The 19,633-nt window shown below is 42.4% G+C and overlaps 1 protein-coding gene across 1 annotated transcript in view; it reads left to right on the forward strand.

Annotated features, from left to right (window-relative positions):
* BANK1 (B cell scaffold protein with ankyrin repeats 1) overlaps positions 1-19,633 on the forward strand; it is a 360,719-nt gene that overhangs the window by 320,444 nt on the left and 20,642 nt on the right. Inside the window, exon 12 of the mRNA XM_090031887.1 lies at positions 17,963-18,031. Within this exon, the coding sequence (XP_089888013.1) occupies positions 17,963-18,031 (69 nt within the window). The remainder of the gene's footprint in view (positions 1-17,962; positions 18,032-19,633) is intronic.

A 19,633-nucleotide genomic window follows, 5' to 3' on the forward strand; every position in this document is an offset into this window, starting at 1 on the left:
CCCCACCACTCCCCTTCCCTCCCCACTCTGCCCACCACAACAGAGTTACCAGCTGGAGGTAGCTGTGTCCAGCATGGTGAGAACTGCTGCCTGTTTAGTCTATGGCCAAATCTCTGAATTGGTACCGAATCTTCAGATCCAATTTGGCCTAATCGAATTGGAACAGTGATTGGAATCACCAAATCGAATCGCTGTCCCTCTGAATTGGCCGAATCCAAATCCAGATTGAATACCTGCTTCTTCGCACAGTCCTAGCGTATATTTAATTCTAATGACTGCAGAACTAATGAAGCAGCAACTTTTGATTATTTTTTCCTAGTCTGTTCTTTTATATATAATACATGATATAATAAATTGATGCGCATTCCAATAAATAATAAATCTGGTTTTGTTTCAATCTTAAACTGAATAATATAACCGTAGGCCCCTAGCATATTATTAATGCTTCCATTTTCTTTTTAACTGAAGAAAAATATATATTGGGTTGTGTGTGATGATGCACCATACCACCTGCACTCTTCTTTTCAAAATCCTAGATCTGCCCATGCTGAAGTACTGGAAGTATTCCTACTCACTGGGATCCCATTCTAGTTACCAATTTTGCATATCTATGGGCCTCTTTTCCGAGAGAGACCACATAAGAAAAACAAAGGAACCGTCTTTATTAACAACAACCTTCCTAATAATATTTGGGTAAATCAGAACAACAGGAGAAAAATGCAAATGAGGCAATGTCCTTTACTGATAGAGTGGAGAATATGCATGCAGACACTCAATACACAACATAGGATGCTCAACTTTTCCTTAAAAAATTCTTCCCCTATAATAAGGAGGGAAGCCAGAAATATTAATATAGCTTTAGGTAAGTAAGGGAGAAATCTAGCCAGGTCTCCCATACCATAAAATTCTTTGTCCTTCAGAACTTACATTTCTGCTTCAGCAAAAAAACCTTGTATGGCCAGCATTTCCCAATTTTATACATGATATAATGAATGGGAGAAGAAAATCAGAAGCTTGGAGCAATATGGTAATCTGTTTACTCAGTTTCCACATTTGTCATATGACAATGTGAGCTGTTGCCTACAGAAGCTTATGCCTCTTTGAACCATTTAATCTCTAAGGTGCAACACAGCCTCTTTGCCTTCTGCTTGACTTCAGACTAACGTGGCAAATACCTCTCAGTTCACATATTTGTATGCGATGGGGATGCTTCATTTTTTTCTTCTGTATTAAAAATTAACTAGACTGTAAGAAAAGGTGGGCACTGTTACCTCACTTCTTGTGGGGCTTCACCTTTAATTTATCTCAGGTCAAAGTAACACCTGGCAGAATGAGAGATCACAGGAAAATTTCAGAAGCTGCTTTGCAGTAAAAACCATCAAGACCTCTGAGCAGCTGGAAACAAGCAGGAGAGTGTGCAATTGGACTAGCAAGTTTTCTGTAGGTCTCCACAAGTGCTCCACGGACCAGACTGAGAGCTGCTAATTTAGAGAATATGAATGTGAGACCGACACTATGATGTTATACAGTCAGGGTTTTTAGGGTAGGACCACACTTTCAAGACTGGCAGCCAGATGTTCAGTTGCTGTAAATTGTTATCTTGTATATCAACTTGCCTTGAGCTGCAGCAGTTTACACAAGTTGAGCATCTGGGCCAGAGTTTCCTAGAAAATGAAAGCAAGGAGATCTGTAATTTAATGGGTCTTTTTATAATCCTCAACATTTAAAAAAAGGTTTTGTGTGTTCTAAATAAGTTTTACTAATTTAATTTAATTTTTTTATCAGACAACCAAACATGCAAAATATTATATTGGGCACTCCATTAAGCATACTACATCTTTAATGAATGGTTGAGTGAACCCACGATTATTGTTTAATTTAAGATATTGTAAGTACTCTGCTTTATAGGAAGTGTTTGTCCAAAGATGAAGCTGCCAACTCATAGCAAATAGTTCTGTGTCCAGATGGTGTGTGTTCTCTGTGTGCTCCCTTTCCATTCCTTAGGTTCTTAATATTCTTTTCCAGGTTGTTTCAGAGTTTCCTATTATGTGTTGCCAAAACAGCTGTTAAATAAATGTATGTAAGTGTTTTGTTTTTATTTTACAGTGAAATTTTAATGCTCACTTATAGGTGCCAAATTGACTGCCCTGGAGATCACAGACCTCAGAACAGGTGCAAGTTTCCCCACTGTGCCAACCACATATGTCAAGTCTGACCTTTTAAGGTCTTTTCAAGAGAGGTCTGGGATATATTAGTATCCCCACTCAAGCAGCCTTTTACTTCTTTGTTGAGACAACCAATCAGGGTGACAGCACAGTTGCCAGTGTTTTTTTGTGATATGGACACCTGTCTGCAAGGAACTAAACAAATTTGAACCCTCCAAGGGCAAAGCCTTTTACTACTGATTCATCTAAATGACATGTTTTAGTCTGCATTAACAATCCCTCAGACCTTGAACTTCCCCTGTGTATACACAAAATATTTTACCATCAAAAAGTGGCTGTCCCTGGGACACATTTCAAGGTAGAGTGAGCACTGGAAAAAAACATTCCAAAAGAAGGAGTATAAGCTGCATTCTAACATCTCATAAAAACTGCATGAGTTTGCAGCAAAAGCAGCAGCCAGTGGGTGGGTTTGGGGGTTGAGGTGGTGGTGGGGGGGCAGGAATAGTCTATATAAGGAATAGGCAATGTTTACCAGAGTGCAGTAAAAATCCCTCATTTTCAGTGCCTTAGAGACTTAACAAGCAGATTTCCAGTAACTATAGCAATTAGCTCCAGAGTGACGGATCTCTATTATGCTAAGTATTGTGTATTGTTTAATGCTCTAGTGGATTTACTGGTTACAATGAAGATATTTTTTTCCAGCTTGTTAACAGGTACACTAGCTTTATTGGCTAGATTGATAAACTAAGCTCTGCAAACTTTTGTGGATTAATAAATCTACTTCATAAGGGGCAATGGAAGAAAGTATTTTAGGATACCAGGGCTGTCCAACTTCTCAGTGGTGGGGCCCCCTCCCAGGCCGCATGCTACATGTGCCTCCGCTGCTCTTCACCATTGTTCTGTATGAGGGTACCCCCCACTGCACTGTGCTGATACCACCATGCCATACCACACCACATGCCCACCCCTGCTGTGCCATATGGATGCTCTGCCACTATATTGTGCCAGCACCCTGGGTTCCCCAAGCCCCCCAGCTGCTGGATGCCTTGGCCTCTGGGCTGCACCATCCTGCCCCACCCTAATGGGTGGGGGCAGGCAGTGGAAACCTGAAGAGGAACTGGGATCCCAGAGACCCAAGCAACAGAGTGATGGTATGGAGCAACACCCAGACTAGGAGGCTGGGGGCTGCAAATTAACTCCTTGGGGGTCATGTGCAGCTCATGGGCTGCCAGATGGATAGCCCTGTACTATGTTGTGGCTGAAAACTGAGGAATCTAAACAGATACTGTAGCTGAAACACAACACGCTATAGTTTCTCCATTCCTCTGGAAAATAAATAAGATGAAGCGGCCAATGGTGTTCATCAGGGGTTGCTCCAAAAATGTTAAGACTGCTGTGAAAAAGATGAGCCCTGGATCATATTCTTGCATAGCTCATAATGCAGACCAGAACATCAGACAGATGTCTTGTTGATAGAGATCACTGAAATATCCATCTCACAAATTTTGTTTCCATCTGCAAGGGCTGCATGAACGCAACTGTCCCCCAAGCAAAAACAGACATGCACAAGCAAGAGTATCGGGGATATTTTTATTTGCAAAAAGAATGGCAGGTAATTTGAAACTGCTTGGGAACTGCCTACACTTCCCATTTTTCTCAATTACTTCTTCTGAATTTTGGAGGGAAGACAGCAACTTGATCCAAAACCCAATGAAGTCATTGGAAATGCTCCCACGTCTTTTCAACAGGCTTTAGTTCAAGCCCATACTAAATGTATTCTGCCATCACCATGGCTCCTTTTAGAATGCTACACATGCTTTCTGTGGCACAAAGAGATGAGCATTCAGTAAACATCAGATTATACAACCCCTTCCTCTTGCAGATGGATCAAAAATAGAACAAATTCATATTTGTGAGATAAATCTGTTAGTGATCTCCACTGACAATATAAACCTAGTGGAGCCAACTATAGTAAGGTATGTTGCTAAAGGATTTACAATATATCTTTTTGAAAAGACTATATGTAACTTTCACATGGACAAGAAATAAGATTTGGGTACACTGTGTTTATTGCAAGATTAGTTTTTCAGTCAGTAGAAAAGCAACCATAGACATAAATAGAAGAAACAATCAAAGCAAATTCATTCAATGTAACATTTATCTGCACAAGAAAAATGGGACTACAGAAATGTGTATATCAAATTTTTAGATATAATTTTTCCATTTCCATAATGAACCAAAGCCAGAGCTCTAAAAAAGGGATAGTTTAAGATTCTATGGAGTATTTAACTATTAGCAAAAGCTGCAGGGCTGAAGTTTTTTGGTAGCATATCTACCCAGACTACAAAAGAGTTATCCAGTTTCTAAGTGGCTGAGGGCCGAATGCCACATGGGCCACAACGGTGGGGCCTGCATGCCCTCAAGCTGCACCAGTGTGAGCCATGAGTCCTGTGGGCCATGTACTGCACCAAAGCCTCCCCATCTGCACCGTCTACCTCCATCCCCCCTGGCTGCACCATGCACTGGTGCCCCACTGGCACTGCAGTGTATGCCCACATTTCCCCCCACCCCTACCACTGCACCACATGTCCTCCACCCATTGCACTGTGGATGCCCCTTCACACTGCATCACATGCCCTAGGTCACAGGAAGCCAGCAAAAGGCAGAAGAGAGGAGGGAATGCTGGAGACTCTGGCTGCTATTGCAGCCTGGAGCAATGAGAGAGTGACAGCTGGGCAGGAGCCAGGGGCTACACCTTAACCCCTTGTAGGCCATATGTAGCCCTGCTCTACACAATTCTTGAGCTTACCTCCAAAATGCAAGCCCCACCTAACAGCTCTGTACATCACCAGAAATATGGTAGTGAGCACATTGTGAAGGGCTCTTGAGATCGCCAGAGACAGATCTTAACAACAGTGGTTGTGGGTCCCCATAGAGAAAGCTTACCACCTCAGTTCTTAGTTTGGCATACCCATAGTGGGAGCAGTTGGGCAGGACTTAACATTTGGCCACAACCTCAAGAGGCAGCATAAATCATTAGAGGTCCTTTGTCTACCAAATGCACATGTGGCATTAATGTCATAATCTATTGCTATATTAATCCACCTATTTTGTCCAGTATTCTCTTACTGCTGAAAAAATCTCACGTGGTTTTATTATATGAGTTTCTGATGTTACCAGTACTTTATTTATCTTGCCCCGTTTAGGGGGAATGGACTAGACAGCTTCTGGAGATCCCTTCAAGCCCAACTTTTCCATGATTCTATAACATTTGTCAGTTGATAGCTGACAGATTTAGAATATGTTAGCAAATAGGGAAGAGAATTGCTGGCATATCTATACTTATCTCAGGATTAATGTTTTCACATTGTCAATTATTTATTTCTTACTTTGATCAGAAAAAAACTAAGGGTGCTCTTGGCTAATTAATTGCATGGTAAAAAAGAAAGAAAGGCTGACAACGATCTCTGTAAACTGTGAGGAACAATTATGACATTGTGTCTGAATTTTTCAGCAAATGCTCATTGGCCCTTTGCAAACATTGCTGGTATAGAAAATTCCTAACAGATGATATTGGCAAGTATTTTGAGGCAGTTTAATTACCTGATAATCTGTTAACTGAGAGGTGATTGATGGTTCTTAGATCAGTATTTATAATCTGTTCATTTTTTAAATCCATTTTTGTTGCATATTCATATTGGCCTACATTGTCACTAACCAGAATGCATGGCAGCAATAATTTACATTCTCTGCACCAGCTCAGCCGTGTTTGCTGATTTTCTTGAGAGAGTGGAACTAAACCTGTGCCCTGCCTCTCCTTACCCACCTGCGTTAAACTACAGAGAACTGTGTCTTACTGAAACTAGGCTGTTTCCATCACCTAAGCTAGCTCACATACCATTTGGATCACACCACACTGCACAGTGTAGACATATCCTTATTCCTGTGCATTTGGGACAAAAGACTTGGTATCCCATACAAAACTATAATAGGAACTGTGAATAACCCTGGTTTTTGTCCATGGGGGTGTCACCCAGGTTGAAATCTAACTCGCATGATTCCACTTACCTAGTTGATCTCACTTTTTTAATCCCACTGACATTTTTTTTTTAAATGTCATCTTAAAATTTTATTTTTCATATGGTTCATGAATAATCTTTAAAAAAAACACTTTTTCTTTGGTTAGTGATCTACTTCTGATTTCCACCCTTGGTGTATTTCCAAGGTGATAATCCAAACATTAAAAAGAAATGAAATACACAAGAGAGAACCACAGATATGTCTAACAAGATGTTAATTGAAATCCGATCATGGCTTTTGACCCTAAACATCCTTAACCTCATTCTTTCATACTCTCTTCTCAGACCCCCTAGTTATTGCAGTTCCTTGCTATGTTACCTTGTAGTAAAGATTCTAATCTTACCAAGATAAGGGATCTGTGAGTTCTATTTATCTAATTACTATGCACACCTAAGGTGAAATTATGATGGTGGGTGAAGCTAGAAATAACTTCCTACATAAGCCTCAATTCACTACAACCCTGCCTGGCAATCCACTACTACTATTTCATTCTACTGACCGTAGACAACCAGTGTAATTAATTATGTGATGTTTTCATGACAGAAGAAAATATCCAGTAAGAATTAGGTGAAATAGTTTATCCTAACTCATAATTTATTTAAGATGTGACTACCAATACCACATTTAAGAGGATAAGGTTTTCTTTCCCAATCATTGGGTGAAAAAGCCTCTTTTTTACATTCATATACGAAGAAACCTCACTAGATATACTGTCTATCATTAAACTGCTGCCAAAAGCAGCATGTGCTCAGGAATGGAAAACAACTATGAAGTTGGTAAAACACAGCCAACACTGAGCATGACTATAAAACACATGGCCCATATTGGGCAAACATGCTGATGGTAACCTTTTTTTTTACTTATAGTTTTTATTCAAAACATTCTTACAAAGATTCACATATTGAGCATCTTCATTTTACCAAGACTTTGTGTTGCTAAAAAAATTACACACCAAAAAATGCAACTACATATATTAACCCCAGAAACAACATACATCAGCTTCCCACAAAAAACCCTTACAAATTTATTTTTCTTTATACAGAACTCCCTGAAAAACTCTTACCTCAGTAACCACTGAAACTCTCCATCCATCCCATCAGTCCTCTTTGTTGGTTCAGCGAAACAAGTGTGCCCAGTCCTTTTTCCTTTATTTCTCCTCCTCTCCTCTTGTCCCAATTGATACAGTATTGCAATTCAGGCAGCCCCAACTTCAGGCACTCTCTTTCAGTGAAAGCCAACCCCTTAGAAACCCAGAGGTTTCTTACTTTTCATATACTGGTTTTAATATTTGCTAACAGTGCTATTAATATTAGATGAAGACTGAAGTACAGCTCCTGTGCCTAACTCATGGTGCTTGACAGAAGGTGCCATGAGTTAGACTAATCTTCCCAACCCAGCAGTTGTTAGCTGTTGGATCAGGAGGATGGCAGATCGATCTCCAATTTGGAGCCCATCCAGGGAAAGAGGCTGGGTCTCTGCAGCCTCTTCCCCTAGTTCTGCCCCCTCTCTCCCAGCTCCTGTACTGACTCAGGATGGGAGGAAGAGAAGGCAGGGGAGGGAGGTCCATTCTAGGTTTCCCCATCTGTGCTAGAGTGGTGCGGTGGGTGAACTGGAGCCCCCCCCCCACCTCAGAGGGGCTCCAATCCACCTACCCTACCCTTCAGATCCAGTTGGGTGACTCCCAGAATAAGCTCCCTCTGCTCCCTTCCCCCTCTCCCATTCTGAAAACAGCACCAGGAGTAGTGCTGGGCTGCATCAGCTAAGCCTTGGTCCCAGCAAGCACAGACAGAAGTTACTGAGGGCACTTAATTTTGGAGCACCTTCATCTGAACCCTCAGGCATCTTTAGTATAAGCTCATACAGTACCATCTCTTGTGATAAAGACTATCCTATTTTTGTGACACACAAAAAAATGTACCCTTTCGCATACTACCTTTGCATATGTACACTCCTAAAACACACATCCCATCGTTTCTTCATCCATGCACCTCTCCTTTGGACATTTAGCTGTTCTCTCCAAGCTCCATCTATGTTGTACCTTCCTAACTGGGAAGATAATTTTGTATGATCAGCCACACTAGATCAGCATACTCCCTTTTCTGTCTTTCATCAGTCACCTCCCTCCACACCTTTTTCACTTACCCTTCTGCAAGGTCCTTCACCAGTGCCATCCTGTCTCTCTCACACAATATTTGGCATCCTCTTACAATCTTTCAGGACCTCCAGCCCCATCTCTCCTATTTTGTGCATCCTTATAAAACTTTCCATCCTTATGTAATGAACGTGAGGTAGCCATGCCAATGGTTTCTTGCAAGAGCCCGCATACATTCCCCATCTTCTCAAGATCATACCTGCCAAAAATTGGCTAAAGCATGTTGTTTTCCCTGCCTACTCTGTTGCTCTTTACACACTACATTTATGTAGTTTGTGTAAACAAACAACCCTATGTCTGGCATCACACATCCCCCCATTTCTCTTGCTTTATACAGTTCCATTCTGGCTAGCCTTGCTCTTTTCACTTTCCAGAAGAACATGCATACTTCTCTTTGCACTTTCGCATTGTTGGTGTACAAAATGATGGGTAGTAGCACTTTCCCAGCAAAGCAAAGTACCCTTCCCACCCACAACCATAATACTTGTCATACCCTTGGTGCCACCTTTTTCCACACTTTATTTCCTTTCACTGCTGCATTGATTGGGATCTCTAACACTTTGATTTTTCCCTCCACTACTTATAGTCCAAGCTTCTCTAGGTCCCTCCAATATAGTGCTTCTTGCTTTGTTTAATTTGCTTCACCATACTCTGTTGTATGTTTTAGTACCCTTTCAATCAGTAATTTGTCTCTAACCACTACACTGTCACCCATGTAGAGTGCACACTTTATCTCTCCCATTCCCAGTATCATTAACTCACTTACAATTTTATTCTTTCCTTATTCTTTGTGCCAGTGGCTCCATTGCACATTCAAACAATATCGGTGAAAATGGGCACCCTTGTTGCACCTTGTTTGTATTTTAAAGGCTTTGCTCAGATATCCTTTTATTAGCACTTAGCTTTCTGCCTCTCTACATAACAGGCTTATTCATCCTATCAGTTTCTTCTGGAAACCCATTTTCCTTAACACCTCAAATATAAAATCATGGTCTACTCCATCATGTGCTTTCTCTAAATCCAAATGTGCTAATGCCAATATTTAATTTCCTCTCCTGAATGTGTGTCAGTACACACTTTTAAAATGATGTGGAGAAGCTTGAGAGAGTCCAGAGAAGGGGCATGTGCATAATCAGAGGTCAAGAGAGCAGGCCTTATGAAGAGAGGCTGAAAGGCATAGAACTTTTCAGCCTGGAGAAGCAAAGGTTCAGCGGGGACTTGGTGGCATCCTATAAGTACATCTGGGAAAATGTTTGTTCACCAGAGCCAAAAGAACAGTTATCCCTGGGAGCGCTTAAGGAAAACTGCCTTCATGGCCCCAGATTTTTATTTTATGAAAAATAAATAAATAAAAGACAAAGTGTATATCTATAACTTTATGTATATATATCCTCTGTCATGAACTTTCCATCACACACCTCAAACTGCATTAAGAAACCTGTACACCTGTTACAATAAACGCACCCACTCCCCTGTGCCCCTGTGCACCCACCCACTGTCTTTCCCTAACCCAGTCACAGTTCCTTAATCCAAGCCCCAGTTGGGGTTTACAATCCCAGTTCATTCACAGTCCTTGTTGCTGTCCTGAACATGTGGTACAGGCTGTTCAAAGACCCCTGGAGAGGGGAAAGGAAAACCTAGAGGACTGTGATGCAACTGGACCTGGAGACAGCGAGAAGGACAACAGGATCAGCAGCAGCGGAAGTGACAGCGACATCGACAGCAACAAGGACTGTGAATGAACTGGGATTGTAAACCCCAACTGGGGCTTGGATTAAGGAACTGTGATTGGGTTAGGGAAAGACAGTAGGTGGGTGCACAGGGGCACAGGGGAGTGAGTGCGTTTATTGTAACAGGTGTACAGGTTTCTTAATGCAGTTTGAGGTGTGTGATGGAAAGTTCATGACAGAGGATATATATACATAAAGTTATATATATACATTTTTTCTTTTATTTATTTATTTTTCATAAAATAAAAATCTGGGGCCATGAAGGCAGTTTTCCTTAAGCGCTCCCAGGGATAACTGTTCTTTTGGCTTTTGAGGTGCTGGGGCTTAAAACCCACTTTATTGAAATGGGAGGCTCCTCCCTAGTTGGCTCCTGTGGTGATATGGCTGACAGCTGGCAATACTTGGGGGCATCTGAACCCCAAGTCTCTGGACTTGGGCCAGCACATAGGATGTCACTGTTACTTCCGCTGCTGCTGATCCTGTTGTCCTTCTCACTGTCTCCAGGTCCAGTTGCATCACTGTCCTCTACGTTTTCCTTTCCCCTCTCCAGGGGTCTTTGAACAGCCTGTACCACATGTTCCTTTTCCAGGTGGAGTTGGCTATTTTTTCTCCACCCTCTCCCACCGATTTCCAGTAATAGGACTGGAGTTCACTCAGAAACATTTTAACATAATCTGTTTCCTTGAGCTCAGTGTGTCTGTACAACAGGAGGTTCCTGCATTGCCACAGGGTGCTCCTGATGCAGGACATAAACTGGTCGAAGCAGGTTGTCTGGGCCCCCTGATGTTTAGTCAGATGTCACAGTGCCGCCTCCCTTGTCATCAGCCTGACTCCTGTCACTTCTTGCAGGAGCCAACTTAACCTTTTCCCAAACTCCCTTGGCATAGAGGCAGAGCCACAGGAGGGTGGTGGGAGGGCGGTCGTTTGTTTGTTTTATTTCGTTTTTTAATTTGTATCCCAGACCAAATTAGCCAAAACTAATTCCAAATCGAAGAGTCCAGAACCATAAGTGGCCCTACTACCAGCAAACATCTTCCACCCACATCTGGGGCTTCAGATGTTTCCAAATCCTTTGGCAGGCATCCTACTTACAGACCCAAGCCCAGAGGCTTGGGGTTTGGATGTCCCTGAGTTTTGCTTGCTTTTAGCCATAAGGCCCCCAGAGCAAGCTAGGGGAGGTGGTCGATGGTGTTCCCTCATCCTAGCTGAATAAGATATATGATTGTGCCTATTGAGTAAATACAAGTACTACCTTGCTGTGGAGTTTTTCATGTGCAGCAATGTATATGTAGACGCAGACCTGGGTGGCTGGGGCACAGGGATGCCTGCAGGCTAGACACACACTGAAGCAACCTTGTGCCCTGGCCAGCCACTCCACAGCATGTTGTGTTGGGGCAGAGCAGCCCCAAGCTAGCAGGATGACCTCCTAGGCTCCCTGCCAGGTGAGGCTGCTCCAGGGGTTGCTCCAACCCAACTCAGCATGCTGCAGTCCCAGGTACATCTGTAAACGCGGCACCCACGCGCAATAAATTCTGATGAAATATGCACCAGAGTTTATTGCATTATATTAATATGCATGTATAGACATGCCCAGTTATCTCAAATTTGCTCCTCATTTCCATGTGTTCAGGGAGAGCAGGGTCTGACAATAAGGAGGTGAAAAGTACCCACAGGGAAAAAAAAAGTTGTAGGGAGGCAAAGAGTACAGGGCTTACCTTACCCCCCAGACTTATTTTCGGAAGCAGGACAAATGCCAAGAAAACTTGCAATAATTAGATTCTATACCTGGAAAATGATCTAATTATTGCAGGGTTATTTTATAATCATGGTCATCTTATATTCAAGTAAATATAATAAGCATATAATCTGGGTGTATTAACTCATATGTAATTTGGCCCTAAATTACTATATAGATTATATTTCTAATTGGCATTTGTCAATACAGTTCTGGTTATAGGCAGTTTGCTTAGAACATAAATTCAGCAGCAGTATCAAATAAAATAAATAGCCCTGAGCAAGCCATTTCCAGAATATAGATATTTATTCACCTTGCAGTACCTCCTCCATTCCTATATGTCCAAAAGTATTGTATAGGTACCATTATGTGCATTGTCTGATTCAGGCATGTTCTCTTTCAGAATAATTATTTCAAAAGTTATATTATCCATATCAATAATGAATTATTTTTGAAGAATTATATAGTCATCACTGCTATTTTATATATAGAGTTATCTATATCTATATAGTCTGCACCTATGTGTTGCTAATGCAACAAATCTGTAATTTTCCCATCTCAGACCTTATTTTTCTGTCTAAAATAGACTCAGGTATTTAACATAATTCCTCACACCACTCCTGTCCTGACTATACTGTTAATTGTATCATGATGTTATTGTTTTTAAGATGTCATTACTGAGCAAGTTTCTGATATCTCAGAGCACAAGCAGATCTCCTTACCATGTTTCATGCCTTTATTACAGGCTTCAGAAACTAACTCTAAAGAATCAAATTTCCACTTTTCCTTCAGTCTATGATCATCGGTCAAACAGAATACAATAATCAGGGCCCTGAGTATTCTACAATTATATTGCTGCAAAGTTTTCTATGAAGTGTATGCTTTGCCAGAATTGTGCTCCAGAATCTCAGGTTTCATAAAATATGTTCGTTCTCCTTAGACTTATAGAGAGAATCTTGAAAATATGCACCGGGGTCACACAATATAATGTTGTCTGCCTGTTTCAGCAGGAGCCCAGAAATGATAACTCTGTAAAGTATGAACTTCCCTTTCCATCTCAATCAGGGCCATGTGGCTTCCTTAGGTCTGCATGACCCAATCACTTTTTATTTGTCCAGAATGTTGCAGAAGTCAGTGTTTTTGCTGCAGCAAGGACTTAAGTTTCCTATAACCCTACCCCTCTTCCCTGTAGGATTTACCTCCAGCAGCTGCTTGCTCTCCACCACTCGGTACGCAACAGGATTATTCATATTATAGAAAGCACCCAAAAAAACTGTCAAAATATTAACATATGGAAACGTAGGTCAGACAGACAACTTTAATTGTGTTCTGTAATGCCACTGTGGGAAGAACATGGGATTTAAACTAATCCAGGATTACAAACACTAAACTATTTTAAACTAGGGATGTCAAACTCATATATAAAAACTAGGAAAAACTGATAGACAACTTTCTTTCATAGGAAAAAAGGTTGCAACATCTTGTCTAAAAATAGTTTTATTGATGACCTTTTTATTTGTCTTTATAGCAGGAAGAACAAAGTATTTCCACATACAGCATTATCTCACTCTGTCATGCAATTAAGTCTACTTACAGCATATGAAATTATGTACCATAAACACAGAAAAGTATATTGCCAGATTCATCTCTACACATAGGACTACTGCACAGCAGTAGGCATATGCATCTTTCCAGTTGGCCCAAAAATTAGAATAATTTGTTTTCACTTACTTCACCCAAACTAAGTGTTTACTGCCAACTAAAATCATTTCAGAAAGATGCAGAGTGTAAAGTGGTTTTAACAATTTTACTTGGAAGAGTTGGAAGAGTAATTCCATTTCTGATTACTCCAACATTGCAAAACTCAGCAGAAATTGCAAAGCCTGTCATTGAAAGCACTTCCCAATCATGGACATTGTTGAGTGTAGCCCTGCCCTGGACTTTATTACCTTAATGATGATCTCAGTTCACAGACTTTCAAATATTAACACTGGCAAACAGAAAATAGAGTACAGGTGCTTTTTTATGCAATTGTAGTCACAAACTGTCCGTATTACTTCTATAGTCTGGTTACTATATTGGGCGCTGACAGACATTCAGGGCCCCACTCTAACTCAGGGTGCTTTTCATAAACACCCTGAGTTAGAGCATCCCCCCATAAGCCAACAGACAGTCACACATTGGGTTGTGGGGGGAATTGAAGCTGCCTGCACTGGCCTTCCTAGCCAGTGGAGAGGGACTGAAGGGAGTAGCACCTGCTGTAGGGCTACTATGCCTTGCCTGAGCTGGATGGGGGAGGAGGTGGGGTGAAATGAAGCCCCTCGCCCACAGCCAGCTATCCTGGCTGGGGTATTGGGGAGAGCTGGGTTGCACACCCCCTCCCCCTCTGCCAGCTCCAGTTGGGCCTCTTGTGGGCAAGCCCAGCCTGAGCAGGGGTGGGAAGGGGCCAGGGTGGTATGCAGCCCCCTCACCTGGGGGCCCATCCCAGCTCTCCCCAATACCCCAGTCAGGGTAGTTGGCAGGGGCTGAGAGGCAAGAGGCTCTGTTCCATCCTGCCTCCTGCCCCATGCAGCTCAGGCCAGGCATCGCAAGCCCACAGCTGCTGCTGTACCCTCCATTCCCATCTTAATCTGTTACCTGACTAGGCAAGGGTTACTTTTTTCCATGATCAGCCATTTTAGAAGCACTCTGCAGCCATGCACGTGTGTCAGGTCACAGATGTAGAGTGCTTTCAGGGGCCAAATCACACAAAAAATGTCACTTCCATCTGTGCCCATTGTCCTAAGGAAGGAAGGAAGGTTAAGCATGCAGGCAGGCTTCAAACAGCAATAACCATAGAGATGAAGAAGAACATATTACAGTTGTACTAGTAAGGACTCTGCAGAGCTGAGAAAGAGAGAGACATGGAAGTCTGTCATCCTGAAATTGAGGTGGGTGGGTGTCAGCATAGTTTGGTGTAGTTCTCATAGCTGAAGCAGAACACATATGCAGTGCATTGGAGTTGCATTTCCAAAAACAAGGGGGCCACTGCCGTTCCCTTAGTTTGCTTTCATCACTGTCTTCCATAATGTTTGGTGCAGGATTGGTGTGAAGATCTATACTTCCCTTGGGATTACCCCCCTCCCCATATATGTACAGCTTGCAACACAAGTGCAAATTTGAATGGTGCAATGGCATGAAAACACTGTAGTATTTTTTCTTTAGTCAGATGGCACAGAGCCTCGCTCATTACAGAGCCTGTCATAAAGGAAGAATGAATTTCATTCCTTGTTTTGCTGCTAAACTACATACTGAACTCCATGGATACCAATAAGAGGGAGACAGGTGAACTCCAGTCTGAAATCATGGAAACCCTGAATTACATGTTCTGTCTGTACTGCTGTCAGATGTGATTGCAGTGCGCAAAGACATACCCAATTTATTCTTAACTACAGAGCTCAGATATAAACAACAGTGAAGAAGCCATTGCATGGACTTAAGTTAACTATCCTAGCAGGCCCCCAAGGTCCTGGGCAGACCTACTTAAGTTTCAGCACTGTACCATCACCATGCCAACTAGCTTAAAGCTTTCTGGGATATGCCTGTGCACTGATCGCACCTCCCCACTACAGTGCAAACATATACTTAGCTTTGTCTCTGGAATGTGGTCCCATTTATTGTGTTACACAAGTCATTTCAGTTTTCTGCTTTTGCTTTCGCAGCCATAAAGCAGAGTATAATACTTCTCCCTCTTGCACAAGGATATCAGATGCTATTGGTTAGAAATAATGTCATACAAAAATGCGAATATGATAGTGTGCTTATTTTATTTTCTGTAATGCCCTTCACCATCTGTCCAGGCTGTAGCTGGATAAAAACATGCCCCTCTCTACAATAACTTTGCAAATAACTGCTAGTAAACTTACAAACTAGTTGATATCACCTACAAAAAATTGTTAAGAGTTACCCCCACAATGCAAACACGTGCAAAAGGTTTCTCCTCCTTGGCGTTTCATATGGAAGATCTGAGTACTTTTGTGGTCAATGCATTACTAACTAGTGGAAGTTAAATCCAGGCATGCAGCTATACTTTATAGCTCTTATTAAAAGAGCTGCAGTGAGTAACAGCTTATGCACTCTTAACTGTTCTAGTGGCAATCTAAGTACTAGAGGTACTAAGAGGTTCTTAGGTTTCAGCATTACAGCAATCTTAAAGAGTATGCGTCTTTATACTTCTCCTTTGTGCTTTACAAAGGCTGGCTTCCTTCTAGGCAAGTCTGACAGATCTCTGTAGTTTTGCTGTCATAAAAAAGCACTATCATTCATTACACCTGTGGACCTTCTTCAGTGCTCGGCCTCTCCTTGTTGTGGTCACATACAAAAGCATCCTGCTTTATTTGTGTTCAGGCAGTCTGCGTTCAAAACTAACACGTTGCTATGATCTGGAATCACTTTAATATAAACAGACTACTACTTCCTTTATTCTGATTCTGTGCGGCTTCTTCCTCTGAAAAGAATAGCTTTGTTTTCTCTTCTGCTATCTTTGAATGATCCTAAACAGAAGATAATCTTACTGAAATATAAGATGACCCTGAATATGATGACGCTCCCCAATAATTAGATACTATATTTGGAAAAATTACAGATTCATTATAATTTTCCAGGTATAGAATCTAAGTATTTGAGGATGGCCTTGAATGCCACCCCCCACTGCTAACGGGAAAAGCAGTGGCTGGGGGAGGTGGTCAGGTAGCCCTTTGCCCTCTGCTCTGCCCACTTTTTTCCCCTGCATTCTTCTTGTCCCACCTGCAACCCCAAACCCCAGCTCTCCTCAGCCTCTGCCCATTCCTCCTTTCCATCAGTCTCTGCCCCTTCCCCTCTCCAGCTGCCTAGCTTCTGCTTCTTCCCCTGCTCCCCATTACTGCCAAATGCTGTTTCACCCTGGAACACAGCCTGTGGAAGCTCAGCCCTTGCCTGGCCATGCAGTAGTGCCAGCACTGCTGACTTGCCTGGCAGTGCACTGGCAACTCATAGGGGGTGCACGCGGGTGCACCTGCACCCCCTGAGCATGGTGGTGCACCCCCTGCAAATAGGCACCATTGACACTGCTGGCAGCACCTGTAGGCAGTTGCCACTTGCCACACCCATCCCTCGCCACCGACACCTCCAGTGGCATCTGTGGGCGGTCCGTGATCACCGCTGGCCACCACCAACACTGCTGGCAGCATCTGTGGGTGGTCACTAGCCACTGGTCAGCACTCGCCACCCCCACCTCCCCACTGCTGACAGCACTGCAGCTGCCTGAGGGAGCTCCTCACTTACAGCTGCCATGGTCCTGCCGCTGAAAGCACTGCCGCTGCCTGCAGGGGCTCACCGTTCCCCCCCAGCCTCTGGGGGTATGTGGCATTCATGGGGCAGGGAAAGGACTTTCCATGTAATGCAAGTTCAGGAGAGATGCCAACCCCAGCCAGAGCTCAGCTGCACCTGACAGTAAGGGGGAGGGAAGGGGTTAAGTGGGGCTGGGGGAGGCGGGGAACAGGAGGCTGCTGTGGCTCTGACTCTGGCCCTGTCCCGGGCTCGGGGCCAAAGTCAGAGCCACAGCAGCTATCCCCCTTCACTTTGTATATGAATATAAGATGAGGGGCTCTTTCCCCCATGCTGATTGAAGGGGGACGTCATCTTATATTTAAGTAAATATGGTATATGGTTTTTCTTGTTCCTCTCTCTGTTTTTGACATTTCCAGAGTTGCTCTAACTGAGGTTTTATTTTTGCTTTGTGTTTGCTGCTGGATCACCTCTTGCACTGTAAATGTTTTGTACATGGTTCCATTCCTTCTTTTGCCTTCTTGAGTCCTACCATTCCTTCAAAATTGGTTTTTCTTGGAGCTTAAGTATGCCAATGTTGTCAGTTAGGCATCCATTTTTTCATAGCATCATTTTTGTACATTCTTCTTTTGCATAAACATGTTCAAGAGATGTTTCCAATATACACTGAGATCTGTCTCTCTTCCAATCAGCTTTCAAAGGCCTCAAATTCTTTTGCAATTCTGGCAGGCAGTGAGTTTGCTCCTTAGTCCATGTTTGTGCCCACCTTCCTAATCTGCTGAATTTTTTTTTGTAGTTTTTCAGCAAAAGGCCACCAGAAGTCATGGTGATAACGAGAAGATATACTCTGCTGTCAGGAAGCAAGGTATGAAACCTCATTCTGCTCTTAATAAAAGTCTTGATGCTGTTTAATAAGACTGAGAGTTTTTCTGTGGGTTAATTTTAGTAGGGAAATAGATGTTAAGTCATCCAAATATGATTATTCAAAGCCCCAGTACTAATTCAGCTGTAAAAAAGGTCAATTAAAGTTACCTTTTCAACAAAACAGATCAGAGAGAGGCTTCATAAATGCTTTCCAAAAAGAAGTAAACGGACAAAATAACTTTATGCTTTCTGATCAAGCTTTCCTTATGGTGATTAAAATGGAAAATAGGTGTATTTTGCCCTCATTCTAACCTGCCCTATGTCAATAGTGAGAAATCCAAAGTTCTTGTGGCTGCTTTATGACCTAAATAAAATGAGTTGCCGGTCTGAGTCCAGTGGCTATTTTAAGTGGCCATACCACAAAACCACTATCATAGGGCACTTCACTTGCCATGTTATGTTAGAACTTATTTTATTTAATGAGTGAGTGTGGAATGGAGACTGCATTATCCTACCTTTTCCTCTGGGAAATAGGTTCTCCAGGTCATGGTTACTGAATATTAATTACAGCAGTGTGGGGTAAATGCACAGTAACGATCTGTTCTGTGAATAAACAGCTCTCTCCAGTGGTATTAATATGTCACTAGCTTAGTGAAAAAGATTATTAAAATATAGGAAGCTACTGGGAAATTAATAACTATTGCTTTTGGTAATGGATAATTTTTTAGTTTACTTCTACAGAGGCTATTTGCATAAAAGTTCAAGTAATTCTGGGGGAAAAATATACCAAACCTTTTGCTAACTAAATTGTGAATACACTTTGAATAAACCAAATCTGATTTTCTTTTGTCTTGCATCTGCTGTAGTCATTTATATTTATTTTGTACAAACATAAAAATTACCTCACATGTAAAATGGGAGATTCAGGCTCAAAGAATCCTAATACTGAGTATGTTTGAAAGGGAATAGAATGGACCACAATCATATTTTCTTCTTCATCAGTATACCATATTTTCTCACATAAAATTTGCACCTTCTTCCCCCAAACCAATTGGTAGAAATTGCAGTGCATTTAATATGAAAGAAATAAGGATCCCTGTGGGTCCAGAAACTTAACAGCAGGGAGTTGTGGCAGTATTCATTGCCATGGCTCTGGTAATTCTGGCAATTAACATTGCCGCCACACCCCCACTGTCAAATTTCCAGGCTTGTGGCTCCCCCTAGATAACCCTTGTTATGGCACAGATTGGAGTAGTGTTCAAGGTCAGTTTGTGGCTGGACCTGGTATGTGTCCCTGGGCCCAGCACAGGGCTCCAAACCCAGTGCTCTGGATCAGGCCCAGCACACAGCCAAGACTCAATGCGCCAGATTGGGCCCAGCACATGGTCTAAGACCCGCCATACCAGATCAGTCTGTAGCCCCAGACCCAGCATGCCAAATCCGGCCAGCATGCAGGGTCAGTCTCTGGGCCCCATCTAGTGCACAGGGCTGTCAGCAGGCTCAGGAGCAGTCATGGCTTCCTAGTTTGGCTCCCTAGCTACTCAGATACTTACTCAAACTAATATCTTTATGCTATCTTTTCAAAACAGGGTGTGTGGTATAA

The sequence above is a fragment of the Crocodylus siamensis genome, chromosome 2, assembly GCF_052110815.1.
Source record: "Crocodylus siamensis isolate JL-2025a chromosome 2, ASM5211081v1, whole genome shotgun sequence".
Lineage (NCBI taxonomy): Eukaryota > Metazoa > Chordata > Crocodylia > Crocodylidae > Crocodylus > Crocodylus siamensis.